This window comes from Bufo bufo, chromosome 6, assembly GCF_905171765.1.
Source record: "Bufo bufo chromosome 6, aBufBuf1.1, whole genome shotgun sequence".
In the NCBI taxonomy this organism is placed as follows: Eukaryota; Metazoa; Chordata; class Amphibia; order Anura; family Bufonidae; genus Bufo; species Bufo bufo.
The window spans coordinates 173,376,639-173,388,857 of NC_053394.1; the positions used below are offsets into that span (position 1 = coordinate 173,376,639).

Genomic DNA, 12,219 nt, shown 5'->3' on the forward strand with positions numbered 1-12,219 from the left:
TTCTGTGTTGCATGAAAAACGCAGCATATTCTATATTCTACGTTTTTCAAGCAGCTCTGGCCCCATAGAAGTGAATGGGGCTTCAGTGAAAAACGCATTGCATTTTTAAAAAGTCGCAAAAATTTATGGATGCGACTTTCAGTTTAATTTGTGACTTATCTGAGGAGAATGTGACTTTTTAAACCATTAGATCAGCGACTTTCATAAGCCACACCAGACATGAATAACAATAGAAGATACGACACCTCGAAAAAGAACAAAAAATGCATTTCTCAACTCACATAAAAACATATGATAAATAGGAGAAATTGAAACTTTCAACCCACAGAAAAACAGGTGTAAAATGGTACTAGCAGGGTAAACGTGCCCCGCTGACTGTGGGAATGAGGCATAAGGGGGGAGGTTTTTGTGGTAGTTTTTTTGAGCCAAAGCCAAAAGTGGGTCCATTCCCTTCCAACCCACTTCTGACTTTGGCATAAAAACTATCAAAAAGCTTCTTGTGACCCGCCCTAATGCCTCTAAAGGTGCCTGCACACGTGGCAGAATTTCCCACCACAAAATCAGCAAGATTTTTCAAAGTTTCAGTTTTCGCTTTGGATTCCGACACGTGTGAAGGCACCCTATAGGCATCACATGAAATAGTGACTCCCCCATTCTCATACACGCTTGGCACCACTGAGCATGCGCCTCCCAAGGGGAGAGGAGAAAGTTAGGCACCTCTGGCAGTGGCTTATGTCCTGGGCGACAGAGCAGATTGTTACAAGAAATGTCTGCGGCTGAGAATCCGGACCATTCACCTGAATGAGGCTTGCAGAAATCCATGTGCTTGCCGCAGCCCCATTCACCTGAATGAACTGATTTTCAGCTGCAGAAATTTCTGCAACAAAATCTGCCGTGTGTGAAGGCTCCCTTATAGAGTGCAGCGGCGCAGCGCATGTACAGGGCAGGGGACTGCTGCAGAGAACGACGCCAGAGATAGCGGTAAGTATACCAGCATTTTACACCATTGCAGGGAGAACTATCCAACCAGGTTCTCCATAATGTCCCTACAGCCTAACTGCTGACCAGAGCCCCTATGGCATACCCCTTGTAGACCATGGCACAAGCAGCCCCTGGTTCATTTGACAATGCCAACCACTGACACAGTCTCACTCTGCACCAGCGACTCCTCATACTGATACCTGTGCCCGCAGCCTCTCCTGGGTGGCCCAATGCCACGTGAGTCACTAGAGAGGGAGCGGGGTGTAAACAAATGTGTGTAGCGTCACGTGACTTCGGTCACATGACAAGCTGCGCATCTAATACACGGCTTGTATCAGCAACTGTACACCTGCCGCCATTACAACTGCTAGGAAGTTCTGGGAGCGCAGCACTGACCTGCAGCAGCTCCGCTCCCGGGATCTCACCGGAAGTCATCCACCGGAACGAGAACAGAGCCCGTACAGTAGTGACTAGAATAGAGCTGCTCTTCGTAGGTCTGATGTCACCGGAAAAGGCGTGGTCTTGTCGGGAAAGGGGCGGGCCTTAGGATTGCGGGAGAGACTTTTGCGAAATAGCATCTACCTCCAGACTAGAGCACCTTGGTGGAGAGGAGCGGATGCTGCAGATTGCTGTCTGGATGGGAGGACTGTATGGAAGAGAGGCTGAAGGGAGGGATGTCTTTACATGGGACTGTATAGTAGAGGGGCTGAAGAGAGGGAAGTGGAGGGATATCTTTACATGGGACTGTATGGTAGAGGGGCTGAAGGGAGGGGAGTGATGTCTTTACATGGGACTGTATGGAAGAGAGGCTGAAGGGAGGGATGTCTTTACATGGGACTGTATGGTAGAGGGGCTGAAGGGAGGGGAGTGATGTCTTTACATGGGACTGTATGGAAGAGAGGCTGAAGGGAGGGATGTCTTTACATGGGACTGTATGGAAGAGAGGCTGAAGGGAGGGATGTCTTTACATGGGACTGTATGGAAGAGAGGCTGAAGGGAGGGATGTCTTTACATGGGACTGTATGGTAGAGAGGCTGAAGGGAGGAGAGTGATGTCTTTACATGGGACTGTATGGTAGAGAGGCTGAAGGGAGGGATGGCTTTACATGGGACTGTATGGTAGAGAGGCTGAAGGGAGGAGAGTGATGTCTTTACATGGGACTGTATGGTAGAGAGGCTGAAGGGAGGGATGTCTTTACATGGGACTGTATGGTAGAGAGGCTGAAGGGAGGAGAGTGATGTCTTTACATGGGGCTGAAGGGAGGGGATTAGGGATGAGTGAACTTTGTGTTTCAAGTTCGGTGTACAAGGTTCGGGTTATCTAGGAATTCTATTATGGATTCCGCTACCACAGACTATAACTTATGGTCTGTGATAGCGGAATCCATAGCTAACCTGAACCTTGTACTCCGAACTTGAAACACAAAGTTTGCTCATCCCTAGAGGGAAGGGATGTCTTTAAATGGTAGAGGGGCTGAAGGAAGAGTGTGTGTTTTTATTATTTATTTATTTTTGTTTTGTTTTTTACATTGGACTGTGTTAGAGCAGCTGACAGCAGGTTGGTAATGGTTTTTGGGAATGTATTATGGGGCTGAAGGCGGGGGAGTGATTTTTATTTATGTATTTCATTTTTTTTTTTACATAGGACTGGATGTTGGAAGGGGTGGAGAGTGATGTCTTTACATTTGACTCATTTGACTGTATGATAGAGAAACTGAAGGGAGAGGAGTTAGTGATATGTACATGGGAGGGTGAGGAGAGGAGTGGTATTTTTTTATTTTTGTACATGGGACTGTATGTTCAAGGGGCTGCAGGCGGAGGGGGTGATGTTAGAGGGGGCTGAAGCGAGGGGAGTGATACTCACTCACATGGGGCTGTATGTTGGAAGAGAGTGGGGGGAGTGATGCTGTACATTGGGGGTCATATTTTACAGAATGGGATTGTATGTTGGGGGGGCAGGCCTGGCCCCTCGGAGCACCACTTCACCTCCTCGTTTCTCCCATTGCTATTGCCAACATGGCCTGCTTGACAGATTCGGGCATCCTCATTGTTTGGAAACCTGGCTCTGAAATCTTGTGCTTGCACCTGTGAGACTATTGGCACATGTGCGGTCATTCTCATGAGGCTCTCCCCGCTGAGATCTGAAGTGCTGACGATGTCACTTTCCTCCTGTAGGAGCAGATGCTTCTGGGAGGAGACTGACATCATACGCACCTACGCAGTGCAGATCTCAGTAGGGAGAGCCTTGTGAGATGAAGCACACATGCTCCGACGAAGTCTCACCGGTGCAATCATGAGATTTCAGGGCCAGGCATCCAAACAGTGAGGATGCCTGATGTTGTCAATCAGGCCATGAGAGTAATGGTGGTGCTCCAAGAGACTAGGCCAGTACCCCAGTGCACCAATTGTCTAATTTGCATACTAATAAAAGTAAAGATTTTTCTGTGACTGTGCATCCGTTTGCAGTAACAGAGGCTCATTCACAATGATCAGACCTACAAGGCAGTATGCATACGGCAGTTTAATATGTTGACCATGGTGACTAGTGTTGAGCGAAGCAGGTTTGGACTGCTCTGTCTGAACCCGATTCATAATATGCGCTCCGTACAGCGTTACAATGCATGGTGCACCACAGTCATCAACGAGCCAGAGTTCGGATTTAGAAGCATTAATATATGCGCAAAAACTGACTGTAACGGCGCAGGACTAAACAAGTCTCGCGTTACTGGTGGCGATAAGTTGCCTTAGCGGAGCCCATGCATTTAAGGCTACTTTCACACCTGCGTTTAGGTCGGATCCGTCTGGTATGTGCCCAGACGGATCCGCACCTATAATGCAAACGCTTAGATCCGTTCAGAACGGATCCGTTTGCATTACCATGAACAAAAAAAAAAAAAAAAGAAATTTTTTTTTTTTTTTTTTGTTCATGATAATGCAAACGGATCCGTTTTGACTTTACATTGAAAGTCAATGGGAGACGGATCCGTTTGAAAATTGAGCCATACTGTGTCAACTTCAAACGGATCCGTCCCCATTGACTTACATTGTAAGTCTGGACGGATCCGTTTGCCTCCGCACGGCCAGGCGGACACCTGAACGCTGCAAGCTGCGTTCAGGTGTCCGCCTGCGGAGCGGAGGCCAAACGGAGCCAGACTGATGCATTCTGAGCGGATCCGCATCCATTCAGAATGCATTAGGGCTGGACGGATCCGTTCGGGGCCGCTTGTGAGCCCCTTGAAACGGAACTCACAAGCGGAGCCCCGAACGCTAGTGTGAAAGTAGCCTAACTCTGTACGGAGCGCATATTATCAACAAATTGGTTTTGGACAGAGCAGTCTGAACCCACTTCTCTCAGCACTTACAGATGCTGTAAGTTTTATGTTTAAACATATTTCTATCTTTCCAATGGGTGGTTTAATAAAAACTTTCCCATCCAACTGTTAAAACAATAAAGTTGGAATGAAACGAATGAAAATTAACTTCCAGTAGGATCCTTATTATTGAGTTGGGTGTTTATTGTTTTTTTTTTTTTTTACAGCTAATAACACCAGAGAGCGCTTAACCACATCACCATGTACATGGATGTACTTGTACGTTGGGGGGAAGGGGGAATGTGGTACCTTGCCGCATTCCTACGCGCATGTACGTGATGCGGTTAAACTGTCACAGCAGAGAGCGATGTGTTGACAATTCAGTGAAGCCGGCACTCGAGGGTTGCTGGGCAACCAGTGACGCCAGCGGGAACCAGTGGCAGTGTTTACCGATCGCTGAGATTGGTCCATCTGCAGTAATGGACCTATCATATTTCATTGCTGCAGTTAAGGGCAAAGCTACATGTGCTTCCCTTCTCTGATCATGTCAGTTCCTGTCAGGGAAGAGATCAGAGACGGAGCTACTGTAAAAAAAAAAACACTCCACAGATAATTAACCTCTTCAGTGCCGAATTGCCACTTTTCTGTGCCCCAATGACACAGATCAGTAAGATTCTCAGCCTGTCATCAGGTTGACAGCCACCTCTGCCTTGTCCCCTGCCTACTGTGTGGCTCCTTCATCTGTCAAGGCACCTGTTACATACTCCCATTTTTAGTGTCATCTCCCTCAAGTGATGAGGTAGTGTGCAGTCGCAGCCCCATACAAGTGACTCTTTATGGATCCCCACAGATAACTATGTGCCCCAGGTTCCTGAATTTACAGCCACTCTAGGCATGAATGTAGATACCACAGGTTTCAGTGAAACGAATCTTTTCCAATTATTCTTCACTGATAACCTAATTAACTTGATGGTGGCACAAACAAATATATATATGCAGAGCAATTTATTAGCTCCAATCCAGACAGTTATATTGCAAGGCTCCACAAATGGACCCCTACTGATACGACTGAACTGCAAAGGTTTTGGGGCCTTCTCGTAAGCATGGGCATTATAAAAAAAAAAACAACAACAATACATTCGTATTGGAACAAAGATATTTTTTTATAACACCCCTCTTTACTGTCTTGCCATGCCCAGGGCCCGTTTCGAAGTTAGTCTAAGATTTCTCCACTTCAACAACAATAATAATGAATGTCCACCCCAAAGCGACCCCAGTTATGACCTTAAAATTAGGCCAGTGGTTTACCACTACAATTCCAAATTTGGTCAAGTATATAACTCCCATCTATATTTGGACAACTTTTACAATAGTGTCCCTCACCTGAAGTGCCTTGCTGCCAGAGGCATAGGCACATGTGGCACAGTTAGACAAAATTAAAAAGGGCTCCCTAAATCCTTTATAGACCAGACAGTGTGTCGCGGGGAAAGCAGGACTGTTTGCTCAGAAAATTTGATGTTGCTAAAATACAGGGACAAACGGGATGTTCTTGTGTTAACTACCATCCATGCAAATCCATCCATCCCAGTCCAAGGAACCACAGAGCAGAGCAGAAAACCAAGTCTGTGTGTATCCAGGATTACAACCAGTTCATGGGCAGAGTGGATTTTTCAGTCTAGGTACTACAGTGCCTTAAAAAGTCTAAGGTGTGGTACAAAAAGTTAGCTGTATATCTAACCCAAGTGTCACTATATAATTCCTTTGTTCTCCATAGGACAGCTGGTCATGGGGACCTTCTTGGAATTTCATAGTTCCATTTGGCAATCCAATAATAGCCCCCCCCCCCCCCCCCAAAAAAAAAAAATAGATAAAAGCCTTAAAAAATTCCCATTATACCCCTAGATTAATACATTTCCTTTTATGTTCTGGCACCCCTAGAGCCTCATTTTGGGGGATTTCACTGTTGGGTGCCTCAGGGTGTCTTCAAATGTAATATGCTGCCTGAAAATTTTTCCAGCAAAATCTGCCCTCTAAAAACCATATGGTGTTCCTCCCATTCTGGGCCCTACTGTGTGCTCATACAGCATTTAACAACCACATATGGGGTGTTGCCGTATTCAGGAGAAAATGGGTAACAAATTATTGGGTGCATTTTCTCCTGACACCCCTTGTTAAAATGAAAGATTTGGGCCTAAATGACATTCTTGTAAAATATTAAATTTTTCATTTTCACTGCCAAGTGTTTCTAAATTCTATGAAACAGCTATTGGGCCAAAGTGCTCAGTACACCCCTTGAAAAATTCCTTGGGGGGGTTTATTTTCCATAATGGAGTCACTTTTGGGGGTTTTCAGTGTTGGAGTGCCTCAGGGTGTCTTCAAATGCGACATGGTGCCTGAAAATTATTCCAGCAAAATTTGCCCTCCAAAAGCCATATTGTGTTCCTCCCATTCTGAGCCCTGCTGTGTGCCCATACAGCAGTTCACAACCACATATGGGGTGTTTCTGTAAACTGCAGAATCAGGGTAACAAATATTGAGGTTTGTTTTGCTGCTAACCCATGCTGGGCTACAGCAAAAATGGATTTAAATGGAAAAAATCTGCAAAAAAAAGTGAAATTTTAAAAATTCGCCTCCATTTTCCTTTAATTCTGGTGGAACACCTAAAGGGTTAACAAAGTTTTTAAAACCAGTTTTGAATAATTTGAGGGTGTAGTTTCTAAAATCGGGGTGGTTTCTACTATGTAAGCCCCACAAAGTGACTTCATAACTGGTCCTTAAAAAAGTGGATTTTGGAAATGTTCTTAAAAATTTGCTTCTAAAATTCTAAGGGCTCTTTCACACTTGCGTTGTTCTGTTCCGGCATAGAGTTCCGTCGTCGGGGCTCTATGCCGGAAGAATCCTGATCAGGATTATCCCCATGCATTCTGAATGGAGAGAAATACGTTCAGGATGCATCAGGATGTCTTCAGTTCCAGACCGGAACGTTTTTTGGCCGGAGAAAATACCGCAGCATGCTGCGCTTTTTGCTCCAGCCAAAAATCCTGAACACTTGCCGCAAGGCCGGATCCGGAATTAATTCCCATTGAAAGGCATTAATCCGGATCCGGCCTTAAGCTAAACGTCGTTTCGGCGCATTACTAGATCCGACGTTTAGCTTTTTCTGAATGGTTACCATGGCTGCCAGGACGCTAAAGTCCTGGCAGCCATGGTAAAGTGTAGTGGGGAGCAGGGGAGCAGTATACTTACCGTCCGTGCGGCTCCCGGGGCGCTTCAGAGTGACGTCAGGGCGCCCCACGCGCATGGATGACGTGATTGCATGGATCACGTCATCCATGGGCAAGGGGCGCTCTGACGTCATTCTGGAGCGCCCCGGGAGCCGCACGGACGGTAAGTATACTGCTCCCCCTCTTCCCACTACTACTATGGCAACCAGGACTTTAATAGCATCCTGGCTGCCATAGTAACACTGAATGCATTTTGAAGACGGATCAGTCTTCAAATGCTTTCAGTTCACTTGCGGTTTTACGGATCCGGCGGGCACTTCCGTCAAATGGAGTACACAACGGATCCGGACAACGCAAGTGTGAAAGAGCCCTAAGCCTTCTAACGTCCTAAAAAAATAAAATAACATTTACAAAATGATACAAACATAAAGTAGACATATGGTAAATGGAAAATAATAACTATTTTGTGAAATACCACTATCTGCCATAAAACCAGAGAAATTCAAATTTTGACAATTTTTTTTAAATAAATAAAGGTAAAACGTATTGACTTGAATTTATCACTAACATGAAGTACAATGTGTCACAAGAAAACAGTTTCAGAATGGCTTGGATAAGGAAAAGCATTCCAGAGCTATTACCACATAAAGTAACATGTTAGATTTGCAAAATGGTCCTGAAGGTGAATACTAGCTTGGTCTTGAAGAGGTTAAAAGAATTGTCTCACTTCAGCAAATGGCATTTATCATGTAAAGAAAATTAACACAAGGCACTTACTAATGTATTGTTATTATCCATATTGCCTCCTTTGCTGGCTGGGCTAATTTTTCCTTCACATTATACAATGCTCGTTTCCATGGTTACGCCCACCCTGCAATCCATCAGTGGTGGTGGTGAGTGCACACTATCTGTAGCAACATCCTCCTCCAAAAAGATACAACTAGTGATTCCAGTGGGGGCTCTGCTGAACCACTTAGTGGTAGCACAGATCTGGCATGCTGTTCCCCCGCCGGAACATACTGCCGCTAGTGTGAAAGTAGCCTAAGTATAATCAGTTCAGGCAGAGATCGAGCTGCATTCCGGCAGACAATGTGGAGGATCTGCCGGACACAAACCGCTGCATGCTATGGTTTGTGTCTGGCCAATTCCCGGCTTTGTCTGCCAGAACAGCCTGATGGAATTTACACCGGAGGTGTGAAACTAGCCTAACTTATATAGCGCCAAATATTCCATAGTGCTTTACAGACCTTGAGGTCCTTTATGGCATTAAAAAAAAGTCACATTCCCCTGTTTACCAACTTTTGAATGCCCCTGCACCTAAATATTTACTCTGCCCCAAACACAGGGGAGTGGTGGGGTCATCAGCCCCAGTATATTGACTAACCTTTATGCCAGTTTCCTGGAAGCGGCTGGATAAATGACCCCCATTATAATTACTTGTCCCCAGTGTGCCTCATAATCAATATTTCTTTGGGGTGTGGAAGGAAACCCAAGCAACACAGGGAGAACATACAAACTCCATGCAGATGTTCTTGGCCAGTACTGAACCCAGTGCTAACCACTGAACCACCATGCCTCCCAATTACCCCCTGCAATATTCAGGGAGCAGCACCAGAGTAGTGTCTCAGTGCAGGAGAAAGCAAGACATTTACGAAGGACCAGCGTTTTACGCCAGTCTTCGATAGCCCCTGCACTTCCAGAGGATGCACCTAAATAATGAGGAGGTGCATCCCCCGGCAGTCTGTGTGCTTAGATTAAAATCTACTCCATTCCCTGACTGGATTAATTTCAATAGTTATTTACATCTGGAAACCTGTGTAAATGTTAGTGCATTTAAATGGGCCGGCCCCAGCCATGCCCCCAGAGGCAAGGACGGCGTAATTACCTTGTGCGCAACTAGTGACTTTAGTCACAAGGACGTTCAAAAAGTCGCACAACAGGGGCGTGACTTTTTTACACTTAAAGGGGTTGGCCACCTTACGCATTAAAAAAAATATATATATGGCCCCAGATAATAACTAAAGCCAAGAGGTATTAGTATAATGAGAGATATGTATAATGTATATGTGTATGTACACTGCTCAAAAAAATAAAGGGAACACTTAAACAACACAATGTAACTCCAAGTCAATCACACTTCTGTGAAATCAAACTGTCCACTTAGGAAGCAACACTGAGTGACAATCAATTTCACATGCTGTTGTGCAAATGGGATAGACAACAGGTGGAAATTATAGGCAATTAGCAAGACACCCCCAATAAAGGAGTGGTTCTGCAGGTGGTGACCACAGACCACTTCTCAGTTCCTATGCTTCCTGGCTGATGTTTTGGTCACTTTTGAATGCTGCCGGTGCATTCACTCTAGTGGTAGCATGAGACGGAGTCTACAACCCACACAAGTGTCTCAGGTAGTGCAGCTTATCCAGGATGGCACATCAATGCGAGCTGTGGCAAGAAGGTTTGCTGTGTCTGTCAGCGTAGTGTCCAGAGCATGGAGGCGCTACCAGGAGACAGGCCAGTACATCAGGAGACGTGGAGGAGGCCGTAGGAGGGCAACAACCCAGCAGCAGGACCGCTACCTCCGCCTTTGTGCAAGGAGGAACAGGAGGAGCACTGCCAGAGCCCTGCAAAATGACCTCCAGCCTGCCACAAATGTGCATGTGTCTGCTCAAACGGTCAGAAACAGACTCCATGAGGGCCCGACGTCCACAGGTGGGGGTTGTGCTTACAGCCCAACACCGTGCAGGACGTTTGGCATTTGCCAGAGAACACCAAGATTGGCAAATTCGCCACTGGCGCCCTGTGCTCTTCACAGATGAAAGCAGGTTCACACTGAGCACATGTGACAGACATGACAGAGTCTGGAGACGCAGTGGAGAACGGTCTGCTGCCTGCAACATCCTCCAGCATGACCGGTTTGGCATTGGGTCAGTAATGGTGTGGGGTGGCATTTCTTTGGAGGGCCGCACAGCCCTCCATGTGCTCGCCAGAGGTAGCCTGACTGCCATTAGGTACCGAGATGAGATCCTCAGACCCCTTGTGAGACCATATGCTGGTGCGGTTGGCCCTGGATTCCTCTTAATGCAAGACAATGCTAGACCTCATGTGGCTGAAGTGTGTCAGCAGTTCCTGCAAGACGAAGGCATTGATGCTATGGACTGGCCCGCCCGTTCCCCAGACCTGAATCCTATTGAGCACATCTGGGACATCATGTCTCGCTCTATCCACCAAGGTCACGTTGCACCACAGACTGTCCAGGAGTTGGCAGATGCTTTAGTCCAGGTCTGGGAGGAGATCCCTCAGGAGACCGTCCGCCACCTCATCAGGAGCATGCACAGGCGTTGTAGGGAGGTCATACAGGCACGTGGAGGCCACACACACTACTGAGCCTCATTTTGACTTGTTTTAAAGGACATTACATCAAAGTTGGATCAGCCTGTAGTGTGTTTTTCCACTTTAATTTTGAGTGGGACTCCAAATCCAGACCTCCATGGGTTGAAAAATTTGATTTCCATTTTTTTATTTTTGTGTGATTTTGTTGTCAGCACATTCAACTATGTAAAGAACAAAGTATTTCAGAAGAATATTTAATTAATTCAGATCTAGGATGTGTTATTTGTGTGTTCCCTTTATTTTTTTGAGCAGTGTATAATTTTTCTAATGTGTTCAGCATAGCATGCTCCCATAGATGAGAGGCTGTGTGGGCGGAGCAGCTGCAAAGTGAAAGTAAAAATCCCAGCATGCATCACTGCAAGCATCTTCAGAGGAGTGGTCACATGACATCCCTGGCCAACTGTGATACCATAGTAACAACAGCACCTCAGGTGTCATTTCATCACAGACAAGTCAGCATCTGTCTGTCTATTTATCTATCTTCTATCTATTTAATATCTATCTATTCAATAAAGCCTTATTGGCATGTTGAAGTCTATCTCATTTCTATCTATCTATCCCCTGACATCACCTCTGCTTTACTCCAAAACACCAGTAATTGTCTGGCAGCTGTCTCTAACATCATGTCCTCTCTGTATCTAAAACTGAACCTCTCAAAAGCTGAACTTCTTGTCCTACTAACTCACCTAAACTTGATATTTCAATTTCGGTCTGCAGCACTATCATAACTCCTGAGCAGGCCCGCTGTCTTGGGGCCACATTTGAGCTTTCCTTTGTTCCCCATATTCAATCACTTACACGCTCTTGTCGTCTGCACCTCAAGAATATCGCCAGAATCCGCCCTTTTCTTACGGTGGAAACAGTAAAAACTCTTGTTGCATTGATTCATTCTCGTCTTGACTACTGCAACGCATTACTAATCGGTCTCCCTCTCACTAAACTCTCCCCCTTCAGTCTGTCCTAAATGCTGCAGCCAGGCTCATCTATCTATCCACTCACTATACTAATGCTACTAGTCTGTGTCACTTCACTGGTTGCCCATCCACCACAGAATACAGTTCAAACTTCTCACCCTCCCCCACAAAGCTCTCCACAGTGCTGCACCTCCATACATCTCCTCTCCATCTACCACCCTACTCGTGCTCTCCGTTCTGTAAGATTAATAACCTCCTTAATTCGTACCTCTCCCATCTTTAAGACTTTTCTCGAGCTGCACCTACTCTCTGGAATACTCTGCCCAGGAATACTAGGTCAATTCACAACTTCTCCACCTTCAAACATGCCTTAAAAACACATCTTTTCAGGCAGGCT

General features: G+C 45.9%; 2 protein-coding genes across 4 annotated transcripts in view; one reads left to right on the top strand and one right to left on the bottom strand.

The window, feature by feature from the left end:
• LOC121006068 (oocyte zinc finger protein XlCOF7.1-like) overlaps positions 1 to 1,503 on the bottom strand; it is a 35,576-nt gene extending 34,073 nt beyond the window's left edge. Inside the window, exon 1 of one of the 3 annotated variants that reach the window (XM_040438960.1) lies at positions 1,378 to 1,476. In XM_040438960.1, coding sequence (XP_040294894.1) covers positions 1,378 to 1,416 — 39 coding nt within the window. In that variant the 5' untranslated portion in view covers positions 1,417 to 1,476. Of the gene's footprint in view, positions 1 to 1,181; positions 1,255 to 1,377 lie in introns of those variants that run through there. The other 2 variants (XM_040438959.1, XM_040438958.1) reach the window with 2 other exon arrangements.
• The window catches only part of LOC121006072 (zinc finger protein 287-like), a 519,245-nt gene that overhangs the window by 341,305 nt on the left and 165,721 nt on the right, over positions 1 to 12,219 (top strand). The gene's annotated exons all lie outside the window — the stretch shown is intronic.